At 47.6% G+C, this 12,866-nt stretch overlaps 1 protein-coding gene across 15 annotated transcripts in view; it reads right to left on the bottom strand.

Moving 5' to 3' along the window:
• The window catches only part of LOC118370744 (unconventional myosin-XVIIIa-like), a 176,896-nt gene that overhangs the window by 73,012 nt on the left and 91,018 nt on the right, over positions 1-12,866 (bottom strand). For 6 of the 15 annotated variants that reach the window (XM_052467795.1, XM_052467796.1, XM_052467785.1 and 3 more), the window contains exons 4-14: positions 10,379-11,845; positions 9,073-9,171; positions 8,756-8,818; positions 7,827-7,886; positions 6,464-6,529; positions 5,022-5,109; positions 4,617-4,723; positions 3,527-3,703; positions 2,740-2,950; positions 275-417; positions 84-184 (exon numbers count right to left, since the gene is read on the bottom strand). In XM_052467795.1, the coding sequence (XP_052323755.1) occupies positions 84-184; positions 275-417; positions 2,740-2,950; positions 3,527-3,703; positions 4,617-4,723; positions 5,022-5,109; positions 6,464-6,529; positions 7,827-7,886; positions 8,756-8,818; positions 9,073-9,171; positions 10,379-11,845 (2,582 nt within the window). The remainder of the gene's footprint in view (positions 1-83; positions 185-274; positions 418-2,739; positions 2,951-3,526; positions 3,704-4,616; positions 4,724-5,021; positions 5,110-6,463; positions 6,530-7,826; positions 7,887-8,755; positions 8,819-9,072; positions 9,172-10,378; positions 11,846-12,866) is intronic. The other 9 variants (XM_052467794.1, XM_052467793.1, XM_052467798.1 and 6 more) reach the window with 6 other exon arrangements.

The following is a 12,866-nucleotide window of genomic DNA, read 5'->3' on the forward strand; positions in this document are numbered from 1 at the left end:
ATATACACAAGACCAAGCTTCTGCAATCTACTGCAACCACCCACTTCAATTCAATCCCAATTGAGAGATGGTAGAGGGCTCACCTGAGAGTGCTGTCAGCTCCGGACATCATGTAGTAGAACACGTTGAAGGTGGACTCAGTCTCCGGCCGTTTGGTCACTCTCAGCTTCTCAAGCAGCATGGTCTTAGGTACAGGAAGAGGATAACAAGATGTCAATATGTGTGTGTGCGTATGTCAGTGTCCATGACCGTGTGTGTGCGTGATACTGCCTACCTGTATGGATGCGGAGGCCACCTGGCCAGCCTGGTCGAAGTCCAGAGAGACAATCTGAGAGAAGCGGCTGGCGTTGGTGTTCATGGAGGTGGAGCTGTTCCCAAATGCTTCCAAGATGGTGTATACTGCCTGCCACTTCTCTCCTGCAGGGATGGAGGGAGAGAGGGCGGGAGGGAGGAATGGGGGAACAGTGAGGGGGACAGAGGACTGTTAGAGAACAGATTTATTTATTTAAAACATCATGTCAGTGTTTTGGCATTTCACATTCAATACTGTTCTATTTGTGAGGGGATTAGACTACCATGTTGTGACTTACTTTGATAATCATGTTATGTCATGTCAATTATTCTCTTAGTGAAGTTCCTTTCCCTCTTTTGAGATTAAGATGAGCAGGAACGCCTCATTACTTAAAGAGTAGGGCTACTAGTCAGACTCACTTAACCCTAATTGCTCCTGTAAGTCACTCTGGATAAGAGCTTCTGCTAAATGACTCATGTAAATGTAGGTATGTGAAACTTACACCTAGTAGCCAAAAGTATGTGGACACCCTTTCAAATGAGTGGATTTGGCTATTTCAGCCACACCCGTTGGCGACAGGTGTATAAAATTGAGCACACAGCCATGCAATCTCCATAGACAAACATTTGCAGTAGAATGGCCCGTACTGAAGAAAACTACAACTGACCTGACTTTCAAAAAACCTGACTTTCAACATGGCACTGTCATAGGATGCCACCTTTGCAACAAGTCAGTTCAGAAAATGTCTGCCCTGCTAGTGCCCCAGTGAACAGTAAGAGCTGTTATTGTGAAGTGGAAAGGTCTAGGTAGGAGCAACAACGGTTTAGCTGTGAAGTTGTAGGCCACACAAGCTCACAGTACAGGACCGAGTGCTGAAGCGTGTACTGCGTAAAAATGGTCTTTCCTCGGTTGCAACAATCACGACTGAGTTCCAAACTGCCTCTAGACGAAACGTCAGCACAATAACTGTTTTTCTGGAGCTTCATGAAACAGGTTTCCATGGCCGAGCAGTTGCACAATGCCAATCGTCGGCTGAATTGGTGTAAAGCTTGCCACCACTGGACTCTGGAGCAGTGGAAACATGTTCTCTGGAGTGATGAATCACACAGTGCGACGGACGAATCTGGGTTTGGAAGATGCCAGGAGAATGCTGCCTGTCCGAATGCATAAGGCCAACTGTAAAGTTTGGAGGAGATTGATTAATGTCCTTTAGTTCCAGTGAAGGGAAATCTTAACGATACAGCATACAATGACATTCTAGATGATTCTGTGCTTTCAACTTTGTGGCAACAGTTTGAGAAAGGCTCTTTCCTGTTTCAGCATGACAATGCCCCCATGCACAAAGCGAGGTCCAAGCATAAATGGTTTCTCGAGATCAGTGTGGAAGAACTTGACTGGAATGCACAGAGCCCTGACCTCAACGCCATCGAACACCTTTGGGATGAATTGGAAAACCAACACCAGCACCCGTCCTCACTAATGCTCTTATGGCTGAATGGAAGCAAGTCCCCGCAGCAATGTTCTAACATCTAGTGGAAAGCATTCCCAGAAGAGTGGAGGCTGTTATAGCAGCAAAGGGGGGACCAACTCCATATCAATGCCCATGATTTTGAAATGAGATGTTGAAACTAACAGGTGTCCACATACCATGTAGTGTATATAGCCTGCTGCACCTTCCATAGCAGCTCCCCTGTTTAACAGTCTAGTCTAGTAGTAATATGGTGGCTGGATTCTGGAGCTCTCATTAGTCCCTTACAGCTAACCAGGAGAAGCTGAGGAGTTTTGATAAGCTTTGCTAATTATCCCCCAGCTACACAGGGCATCATTAGGGAATCCCCTCATCCATCACGCACGCACACACATGCACACAAATGCACAGGAGCACATACTCACATGAACACACCTGGAATACTGAGCCAACCACAACCGATCCTCGAATCAAAGTTTCGAAGCCAGCTTCCATCAAGCTGCCCCTCCCTCCTCCTCTCCCAAATTCTCAGTAACACCCCTACACTCTCCCCCATGGCTGGCTGGCTGGCTGGCTGGAAACTGTTGAAACTGCTCTTTATCCCTTACTAACTAACACCTACTGCACCTGGCTGGATTCTCAGTCAGTTAGCTGACACTAATCTAATCAGTAACAACTCAGTGAATGTCCTCCTGTGTACAAACACATGCACATTATGTGCTTAATTATATATTAGGTTATTAAGACAAATGACCTATGGAGAAATTAAGTGAATTTATGCCACCATGGTCATTAGGTAACACTTAAGTAATCAAGCCACCATCTGGAAGGTGATTATAACAGTCCTTCAACATGCTTTACATTTAATTTCATTACAAAAATCCCTGAATATTAGTTTTACTGCTTGCTGGGTGAAAAGGAGTCCGGGACCAGGACAAAAAGAGAGCGGTTAACTCCTCATAGCCGAGGACTCTCTCACCAGAGAAGATCTTTCCGGTGCTGCCAGCGATGGAGACCAGGTACTGGACCAGGTGTTGACAGTTGGTGGTCTTGCCGCTACCGCTCTTCCCCAGCAGCACGATGGACTGATCCTGACGCGTGGTCAACAGGTTCCTGTAGGCCGACTGAGCCACCGCGTAGATGTGAGGTGCCGTGTCCTCTCGCCTGCACCCCTTAAACATGTGCATCACCTGATGGGACCGAGGAGAAGGAAAGAGAGCGAGAGAAGAGATGGGGGAGAGAGAGGTGCACAGCAGTTTCTCCTGTATGGTCCTCAGAGGGGCTTTGTGTGTGTGTGTGGACGTGCGTCCTTAAAATTGCCACATTCCCAGCTAAGCACCCTGTCTGTAAGGTCTAATGGGTAGTCGTTTTGTTATGAGTGATGAGAGTTAAGTAGATATTACAGACTACAGGCTTCCTCAATACTCTAACCTCTAAATCTCATTAGGATAATTGGATTTCATTGTCATGTTGTGGACCTCTGAAGACTTCCCTCTCTATCCTCCTAGTCATCTCTCCTGTTTTAATTCATCCATCCTCCTCTCCCTAACAGCAAATACTATGACATTATAGCAAGGAAATGCACAAATAAGAATAGCATTAAGTAGCATGCATGAAACCACTCTAACAGAGAATAAACCAGAATCATGTCAGTGGAGTGGTACAGATATGTTCTCAAAGGTCACGAAATGTGTGTCTGTCGGTATGTGCGTGTGTGTGTGTCTGTGTGTAGATATGTATCTGCTGTGTGTGTCCTCTCTCCTCACCTTCTCTGAGTACATGGAGGGAGCGCTGAGGGGATTGATGATGACCATGTTGGGCCCGGCGTGTGTGTGGATGAGGTTTCCCCCGTAACGCTGCCGCAGGGAGTGCATCACACTGGACTCATTGAGGTACTGCAGCGAGGCCAGATCCTCAGAGCGGTCAAACGACGGGGGGTTCGCCTGGGACAGGAGCAAAGGTCAAAAGGTGAACGATTAATGACTGAGGAGTATTGTAATACTAGAGCTTTATTAAAGGTACACTCAGCAATATGAAAACATCATACATACTGGGACTCTGGTTGTCTGCTCACAGAAATGACCAACAACAGAATTCAAATCTGCCAAGATTACCACCATGCCTTTTGATAAATTTCTCCAGGTTGCCTACACCTATTTCGTCTTTTCAGATTGATCTAAACAAAGAGCACTTTATAGGGGTAGAGGCTAGGGGTCCATTTGAGACTGGCAATCTAACTGGTAATGTCTTGAGTTTCACTGAGGAGCGATTTAGTATGCCACACCGTGACTTGCCACCAGGAACCTAATGCCAAGTCTTTGACGCAATTAAATCAGATGTCTCCCTCCAACCTCAGACAGGTCCCAGTTTGCACTTCCTTAATCAAACAGATTCAAATGTATGATTAGACAGTGACCTTGATGCTTTGAAAACACTACCTGTTCAAAGCCACTCTTTTTATCAGTTCACCCTACGAGAGTTAAATGACAGTCTATAACACCAGGTGGGGATTTCTCCTGAAAGCAGAGCAGACATCCTCTAGTCAAGGTCTTGGAGACAGCATGTTGTGAATGACGGGAGGTTTTTGATGCGTCCTGTCACTGATCTCTCTGTGATTTGGGCCTGGTGCCATGTCTGTATGATTCACCTGATCGAGGCCTGCAAAACTCACACCTTTCCCCCTCTAACCTGTCCCCCTCTCCACAGACGTCCCACAATCTCCTGTGCCTGGGCTGACCATCTGTGACTGCTACACGCTCCAGACGGGCTGACTGACAAGTGCAAAGACCCCCTCCCTCCTTCTTGGATCTTTCCCCTACATGCACCCCATTGAAGGTGTAGTCCCCCCCCCCCCACCTTCTCCACGTCGTCCTCATCTACGTCCAGGATTGTCCCGTCATGTTCCAGTTTGATCTTCACCTTCCCCTCCGGCAGGGAGCCCGCCTCAGTCTTCAGCAGTGTCGCTATGGACACACACACACACACACACACACACACACACACACACACACACACACACACACACACACACACACACACACACACACACACACACACACACACAGACAAACAGACAGACAGACAGACAGACAGACAGACAGACAGACAGACAGACAGACAGACAGACACACACACACACGCGCACACAAATAACTTATTAGGATATAACTTATTGGTTGGCGTGTGCACAGACATGGTTTCAGGAAAAAACAATAACCCATAGTTTAAAAGCAATGGTAAAAACCTCTTGGTCCAACTTACCCAGGGAGAAGCCATCCTTGTGGACCAGCCAGACCTTCTCTGAGCCGTACCATGCCTGCTCTGTGGCTATCTGCTCCTCTGTCTTCACCTGGAAGAGATTGTGGAGAAAACCACAGTCACACACAGCAAAACAATGACCTTAGGCCATGTCAGCTTTCACTGGGCCTTTCTGTGGCTGAAGTAGATATCACTCAGCAGTTTTCAACCACAGAGAGGCTTTAGACTTGAGAGGACATGTGCTCCCTACAAACACACCTGTTCACATCAATAACATTCACTCACATGTGTTTAAAGTAGCTGGTTGAGAGCTTATAGCATGTTACACAATTATGTCCAATAGCATTGGAGATAATGGGCTGACAGTGGGCATGCAGTGGACTTGCTAATAGTACATGTTGTGATGAAAGGCAGAGCGCTGGAAAGGCCGGTGGATCAGGCAGAGATAAAAACACAGTTCAGAGTCCCAGATCACAGAGCCATTTCTCCAGCTCAGCTCTGCTCGGCGTGTCGCCTAGAAACGCCTGACCGCTCCGTGTTACCATGCTTGACCTCCCCAAAGCCTCTCACACTCCACTGGACATGCTCCTTCCGGCTGTGTGTGTGTATGTGTGTGAGAGAGAGAGAGAGAGAGAGAGAGAGAGAGAGAGAGAGAGAGAGAGAGAGAGAGAGAGAGAGAGAGAGAGAGAGAGAGAGAGAGAGAGAGAGACCGAGACCGAGAGAGAGAGAGAGAGAGCAGGAGGCAGTAATGTCTGACAGAGGACATTAATTATCAGTGAACTGAATCTGGTCAGACACTGTTGGATGCACATCACTGTCACACACAGCATGGTGGGTGAGAGATGGGGGGAGTATGAGTGGAATAAATACACTATCCACAAGCACAGCAACACAACACACAACGAATTCTAGGGACTGACTTGAAGGGTAACGACAACAAGACATTATAAAGTAAAACATAAACACAGGGGATGAAAACATATGTAATTCACATAGTGTGAAATGTAGGCCTATATAACTTATTTCTAATAATGTATAATCAGGCACAATCTGGTGATGTTTTTTGCAGTGTCTGTCTCTTTGCCTCCTTAATGGAGAACTGACGTCATGTAATGACATCTACACGAGACAAAATGTGATGATATGATTGATCATGTGGAATCCAGACAACCACGTATCTTTAGTGCCATCGAAAAAGCTTCATTTTGAGTGCTGATTTCCCCCTGAAATGTTTCTAATTAGGTGAAATATGGCCAAAGGAGTGCGGGTGGCTTGGGTGTGCGTGAATACTATGCAGGTGTGTTTGGTGGGGGGAAAGGGTGAGGGGTGACACTGCAATGGATCACAACACACAGAGTACACAGCACTCCAGGGGTCGGTGGTGGGAGTGGTGAACGTGGGAGGTGGAGGGGGTGAATTACACACAGGCACAGCAAAGGCCAGACCTTGGGTTGTTGGGCAGTGGCGTGAGACGCCTGAAGGATGGCCACGGGGTCCTCGTCCACCTGTCCCTGGAGGATGGCATGCATGAGAGGAGGGGTCAAAGGTTATAGTTAGAGAGTAGCTACAGTGGAAAGAAGGGTAGCAATCCACCAAACAACACAAAACATGAAGCATATCCAGCATGGCATCATCCTTCATCATCTGCTGGAATAGACAGATGTATATACAGGGGACAGAGAGAGTAATGCATAGTGGTGATCCTGGTGGAGAGAGATATCCCTACAAGCTTTTCACTTATGGACTGAATGAACACGGCTTGAGCCAAAGACCAGGCTTGTTGGCTATTACCCACTGTCCATCTGGTCCAAATGAAATAGTAACTAATCCTTAATTATTCTCAAAAGTTTTGTTTTGAGACATACATTGAAAACATTATCAGACATTATCAAACCAGTGTTTTACCATTTGAAGTAACGAGCACATTATGTAAGTAAAAAAAAAAATATATATATATATTTTTTATATATATGTAAGTCATCAGGGTTATGACCAGGGAGGAATGTGGAGAAAAAACTGGGGGACGGCAAAGAACAAGGAGAGGTCAGGCTCTATGTCTGTGAGATGAGCTAATCATGTCATAAAGGGGAGACTGTGAGAGCAACGAGACAGGAACACCTGACAGTCATAAATCACATACAGACGCGATAACCCCCCACCCACTGCCATTCACTCACACAGCGACTGGACACCACAACGGGAAAACTAACATGCGGCCATCCATTCCTCTGCCATTCACTCACACAGCGACTGGACACCACAACGGGAAAACTAACATGCGGCCATCCATTCCTCTGCCATTCACTCACACAGCGACTGGACGCCACAACGGGAAAACTAACATGCAGCCATCCATTCCTCTGCCATTCACTCACACAGCGACTGGACTCCACAACGGGAAAACTAACATGCGGCCATCCATTCCACTGCCATGCTATTGACAAAAGAAAAACTGCACATTAAAGTCCTTTGTCTGGGATGGTTTGTCAGTTTCCATGCAGTTCAAGGTCTGTTTGATTTCCCTTGAGACATCTAGACACTATCACTGTTTAATATTGTCTGTGTGCCAAAAACAGGAAGGGCAAGCAAGGACTGAACCAGGTAATCTCAGGGACAAATATCAGAGAGTTTGGGGTCTGAAACAAATGAGGAAGAGCAAACACCAAGTACCATTATAGATGAACCTTACAGACAGGCAGGGTGAGAGAGGGGTAAGTTAGAAGATGAATCTAGGCTTACACTCCAACACGCCACACAAACACACACTCCAACCAGGCCTCCAGAGGGGACGCCTGGGGGCCACACTACCTGAGGGGGGGTTGGGGCCGGAGAAAGGAGCGGAGCTGAGGCACGAACCACCGGCTCCAGCTAGCCATACAACCGCCACAGAAAGATGCAGCCAAGCACCAATTAGAAAGAGGGAGGGAAAGAAAGATAATGTTTGACAGGTGACAAAACAAGAATGGAAAAAGAAAGCAGCATAGACAGAAAATTAGTTCAATTAATTGTGAACATGAAAATGCAGTAACTCAGTCATGCATGGATATGGTTGCCTGACGACTCAAATGGAATTCCTCCGCTGCTCTATGTTCGATACATACTTCAGTCTGAGACTGCCATGAATGAAGTCATTTGTAGTGATGTCAAAATGAGGGATGTAGTGGGGGAAAAAATCATTGCCGATTGTTCCATTTCTAACTAATCAGGCTCTGGCCTAATCCATCAGTTCTGTATTTGCGTTCTAGAACTCGTCGTGGAGGTACTAAGATCCAAATTCATTGTGGAAAAGAAACTAGCGTCCGTGGGCGTGGCGTAGCATTTGGCTGGAGCAAGACGTTTGGGTAGCCAAGCAATGGATATGCCCCAAATGAATAAATCTGTACTTTAAATGAAATGTGCCAAAAAATACAATTACAAATGACTATTAGCTAGCATCATAAAGATTGAACATCCAGTGAAGAACAGAAAGAGAGAAAGAGAGATAAAGAGCATGATGAAGAGCATGATGAAGAGCATGATGAAGAGCATTCATGAAAAATAAATAGGCACCTCTAAAACGCATTTATGGAATGTTAATGTGTCCTGTTAAAATGAATGAAGGAAAGAAAGTAAAGATGAAACAAGTGAAATACATGAGAGGAGAAGCATGTATCTAGGCAGCAGGGAGTGGAGATAAGAGAGAGATGGTGAGCGGGAGAAAGAGAAAGAAATAGAGACGAGGGAAGGTGGGACTTTACAGGCGCAGTGAAGATCCTCTCCAGGCGTCTATGAGCCTCTTCAGTGGGACTGAGTGGCACCTCCTGGAGGTCAGATCACCAACAGGTTGAGCTCTGAAACTACTACTCAAAGCGCACTATTCTAGCGGACCACATTCAACACTGCTTCATAGACAACAGAAATGTGTACTTTTTTTCATGCTATGAGATGTTCGCTAGATGCCGTGCCAATCCTGAACTCACACACACTTGGTTACAATACCTCATGTCCAAAGCGTAGCAACAGTGACCTGTGTGAATGCTGTGGGGCGCACCAACACACACACACACATACACACCTTTTGGGTAATGTTTGGGGTAATGGTTGATGAATTGTTCTGCGGTGAAGCCTTCTCAATGGGAACAGAGGACAGGGGAGAGGCTCCCAAAGCCTTCACCTTCAAAATTGTACACACAGATACATCCACGAGCACAAGCCCACCGTAAGTAATGTACACGCACATACAAGTAGTCCATAACATAAAGAAATGATACAACCATGCTGAACAAACCCACAACCAGCCATGCTCCAGACGTCCAGAGTCTAGCTAAGGTTGTGAGCAAATCAACAGTCAACTTGGATGTGAAATTATTATTATCAGATCTCAAAGCACAGGGCGAAGCCAAGCAAAACTATAACTAGCTTGGATAACAATACACAAGCAAACTTTAGCCTTAGACAATTATAGCAAATTCAGATAGTCACTGCAGCGGTCAAAGCCAGCCTACGGTCAGCTCGCCAAGTAAAAAAAGACCCTGAGAGGCCCGTAATAGCCAAAACTCAGCGAGAATCCAGCAAAAAGACCAAAGCTTTTCAACATATCTGGTACCTGCAAAATGTATAGATAGTTCTCTTATCCCAAAGCCTGCCAAAGTGGCTGCAGCGCAGCTTTGAACTTTATTTCCCAGAAAGACAATGTCACTATCGGTAATTAGCTCTGCGGGTCTCCCTGGAACTCCAGGCCACAGCAACAGAACATTCCACCCCGATATGCTTTTTCCTCTATTGGAAACCCCCCCCACAGGCTAACCTCAATAAACAATGTTCTCAAGCTGCAGATGACAGCAGGGTCTCTTGGGTTGAGGCTGGAGGGAAAAAGAGCTACTGAACTTGTTGTTTGTTTTGGTGGAAGCTGTTTCAGCAGCCCTGGCGTCTCAGAGGAGAGAGATGTGAGGAAGGAGAGCTGTGTGAGACAGGCTCCATCCCCCATGAGAGACTCGGAGAGAGATGGAGCTGGTATCAGAGCATCAAACACAACAAAGGCTTCAGCCCCATGAAACTGCACCCTTAGACAGACTGAGAAATAAACTGACTCTGTGCAGATGAGAAAGTTCTGAAGAAGCAAATGACTTCAATAGGGAGTTGAGAGCAACTTGGCAGTCTGGGCCCATCGTAGCACCAAAATGGAGCTGAAACTCTGCTAACAAGTAGAGACCTCAACAAGATAAGTGAAGTTAGTTAAAATTACACCCCACACACACACAAAAATGACTGGAGTTATCATAGAGATGCAAAAAGTGCTGTTTGTGCATTAGCAATTAACATCCGGTTTTTCACACAGTGGTCTCAAAAGTGGTCCATGCAGTGTGGACAGTAGGCCTTACCTCAGACTTCTTCACGGTTGGCTGTCTGGGGGGCGGGATGAACTCAGGTGGTGGAGAGAGGGTACTCGCCTTGGGAGTGATGACTGCAGGAGGAGGGGAGAGAGCCGAGGACTTGGGAGGGTTAGGGTAGAGATGTGAGGCCTTGGGGTCTGGGACGAACCCTGCAGCGGAAGTACTGGAGGAGGACTTGGAGGTGGGAACGGATGCTGAAGGGGGAGTGACAGGGGAGGATTTATAAGAGGGGACAAAACCAGCAGATGGGGAAAGGGGTATATATTTTGGGACTGGTATGAACCCGGCAGGTGAGGACATATGGGTCGATTTTAGTGGTGGGATGAAACATGGCGGGTGAATGGCTGGAGAGGATTTGGGAGCTACAGTGATAACTGAAGGAGTAACAGCAGTGTATTTTGGTGCTGGTGAAAACCCTGCTGGAGGGGAAAGAGGGGTAGATTTTGGTGCTGGTACAAACCCATTTGGTGGGCAAAGGGGGGCTGATTTTGGTGCTGGTACAAACCCATCAGGTGGGCTAAGGGAGGCTGATTTTGGTGGTGGAATGAAACCTGCGGGAGGGGAGAGCGAGGAAGGCTTTGAGGCAGGGATGAAGCCTGCGGGTGCAGACTTGGAGGGAACCAAGGTCAAAGTAGAAGCAGTAGGAGGAACTTTGGCAGGTACCGCCAACACGGGAGTCTTATCTTCCAGTTTTGAAACTGGGCCGACTTTAGGGCTAGATTTTATATCAACCAACTTTGGACTTTCTTTTTCCTCTCTTTTCACTGCTTCCTCCTGTTTCTTTTCAGGTGGCCCATCTTTGCGTGTGCGAGGGCGGTCCCTGGTCCTCCCGCGGACCATGAGGCTGGCCAGCCCAGCTGATATATTGTCCTTCTCCTCTGTCTTGATGGTGTCGTGCTTGAAAGAGAACAGTGGAACCTTTGGGACCTTGGGCACAGATCTTAGCACTTGCGATAGCACCAATTTAGGAGGTTCAGGGGCAGGTTTGGTTGGCTCAGGAGCTGGAGCATACTCCTCTTCTGCAGGTAGTACCTTCCTCACCACTCGACGTACCACCTTCACTACCTTCTTGCGGGTAAGGCTCTGATCATCGTTGTCCAGGTCTGGCTGGTTGGCACTGCCGTTGGCAGAGCTTCCATTGACGGCACTTCCATTAACAGAACCGTTGGGCTTGCTGTTCCCGTTCAGCACAGGCTCAGGGCTAATCATGGAAGCTCTGAGTGGGTCAGGGCTCCTGAAGCGTTGTGCTGGCATCTGGATCGGAGGCACTGGACTTTTGAAGCGTTCAGGGACCTTTACATCCCTGCGTACCCTGGGTGGTGAGGGACTCCTGACCCTGACCCCGGGCAGTGTCTTGGCCGGCTCAGGGCTTATACTGCAGAGTAGGCCCCTGCCAGGCTCCAGACTAGGCACGGACTGGGAGCGGATACTCATACTGCCACTGTCGCTGTCTGACTACTCACACAACAGGGAGGGAGAGAGCAGAGCAGCAAGACACATGAGGAGAAACCAGAACAGACTTAAAGTAAACTCACGCAGTTCAGCTTAAAGCCTATGCAAACTCCAATTTTGTTACTCAACCAAAAACCTTATCTGAGCAGCCCTCTGTTTGTCTGGATCGTCTGATAGTGTATGTATGGTTGACCAAAGAGATCACAGGTCCTAAGCATTAGCAGGATTGTGTCTACTGTGCTTGTCTGCTCTCCTGGACAGGCATGCTGTTATGCTCACCCAACTGCCACATGCCTGCCCAGGTCCTGAAATAGAACAGGATGGGTTGATATGAGAGGTGGTGCGTGGAGGTTTCAGACTGAGATAGCAGAGGTGTCTATGGGTGATGACTTGGACCCCTCTCTGCACTGGAGCACCGCGCTTCTAATGAAAGAGCTAATGACACACACACCTTCGCTCAGTTGCAGCTGCTGTATCCCTCAAACACACACACCTGTGCAGAATCTTTCTCCCAGCTGCATATCACACGCTAACACTGTCCTTCCTAACCTCACTCCCCACACTAACTGAGCATCGTGCCAAACACACTGTCCTTCATAACCTCACTCCCTACACTAACTGAGCATTGTGCCAATGACACACATTCCTATCTCTCCCCTAGTATTTTACACTTGAATATCCCTGCCTTCCTACAGACCTTGTTATATCCCAGCACATTACACTGCCCTCCACAGACAGAGCCTACCTCCACCTAAGAGGCTAACCAACACTTCTGAAGGAAAGTAACACTTGAATGCAATAATAACCTGCTTAGTGTCTCATCTTCCCCTCCTCCTATGCTCCAGTCGCTACAGTACCTGACATGGCTCCATGGCTCCCAGGGGGGCTTAGCCGTGGATCCCTCCAGACAGGCGGCTGAGTGCTGGGCACGCAGCCTGTGGGATGCCGGCAGGCTGGGGATCAAGGCCTGGTTTCCTGCTGGTTCTCTGCTGTTCTTCTGTCACTCTCCCTGTCTACACCGCTG

The sequence above is a fragment of the Oncorhynchus keta genome, chromosome 18 (assembly GCF_023373465.1).
Source record: "Oncorhynchus keta strain PuntledgeMale-10-30-2019 chromosome 18, Oket_V2, whole genome shotgun sequence".
In the NCBI taxonomy this organism is placed as follows: domain Eukaryota; kingdom Metazoa; phylum Chordata; class Actinopteri; order Salmoniformes; family Salmonidae; genus Oncorhynchus; species Oncorhynchus keta.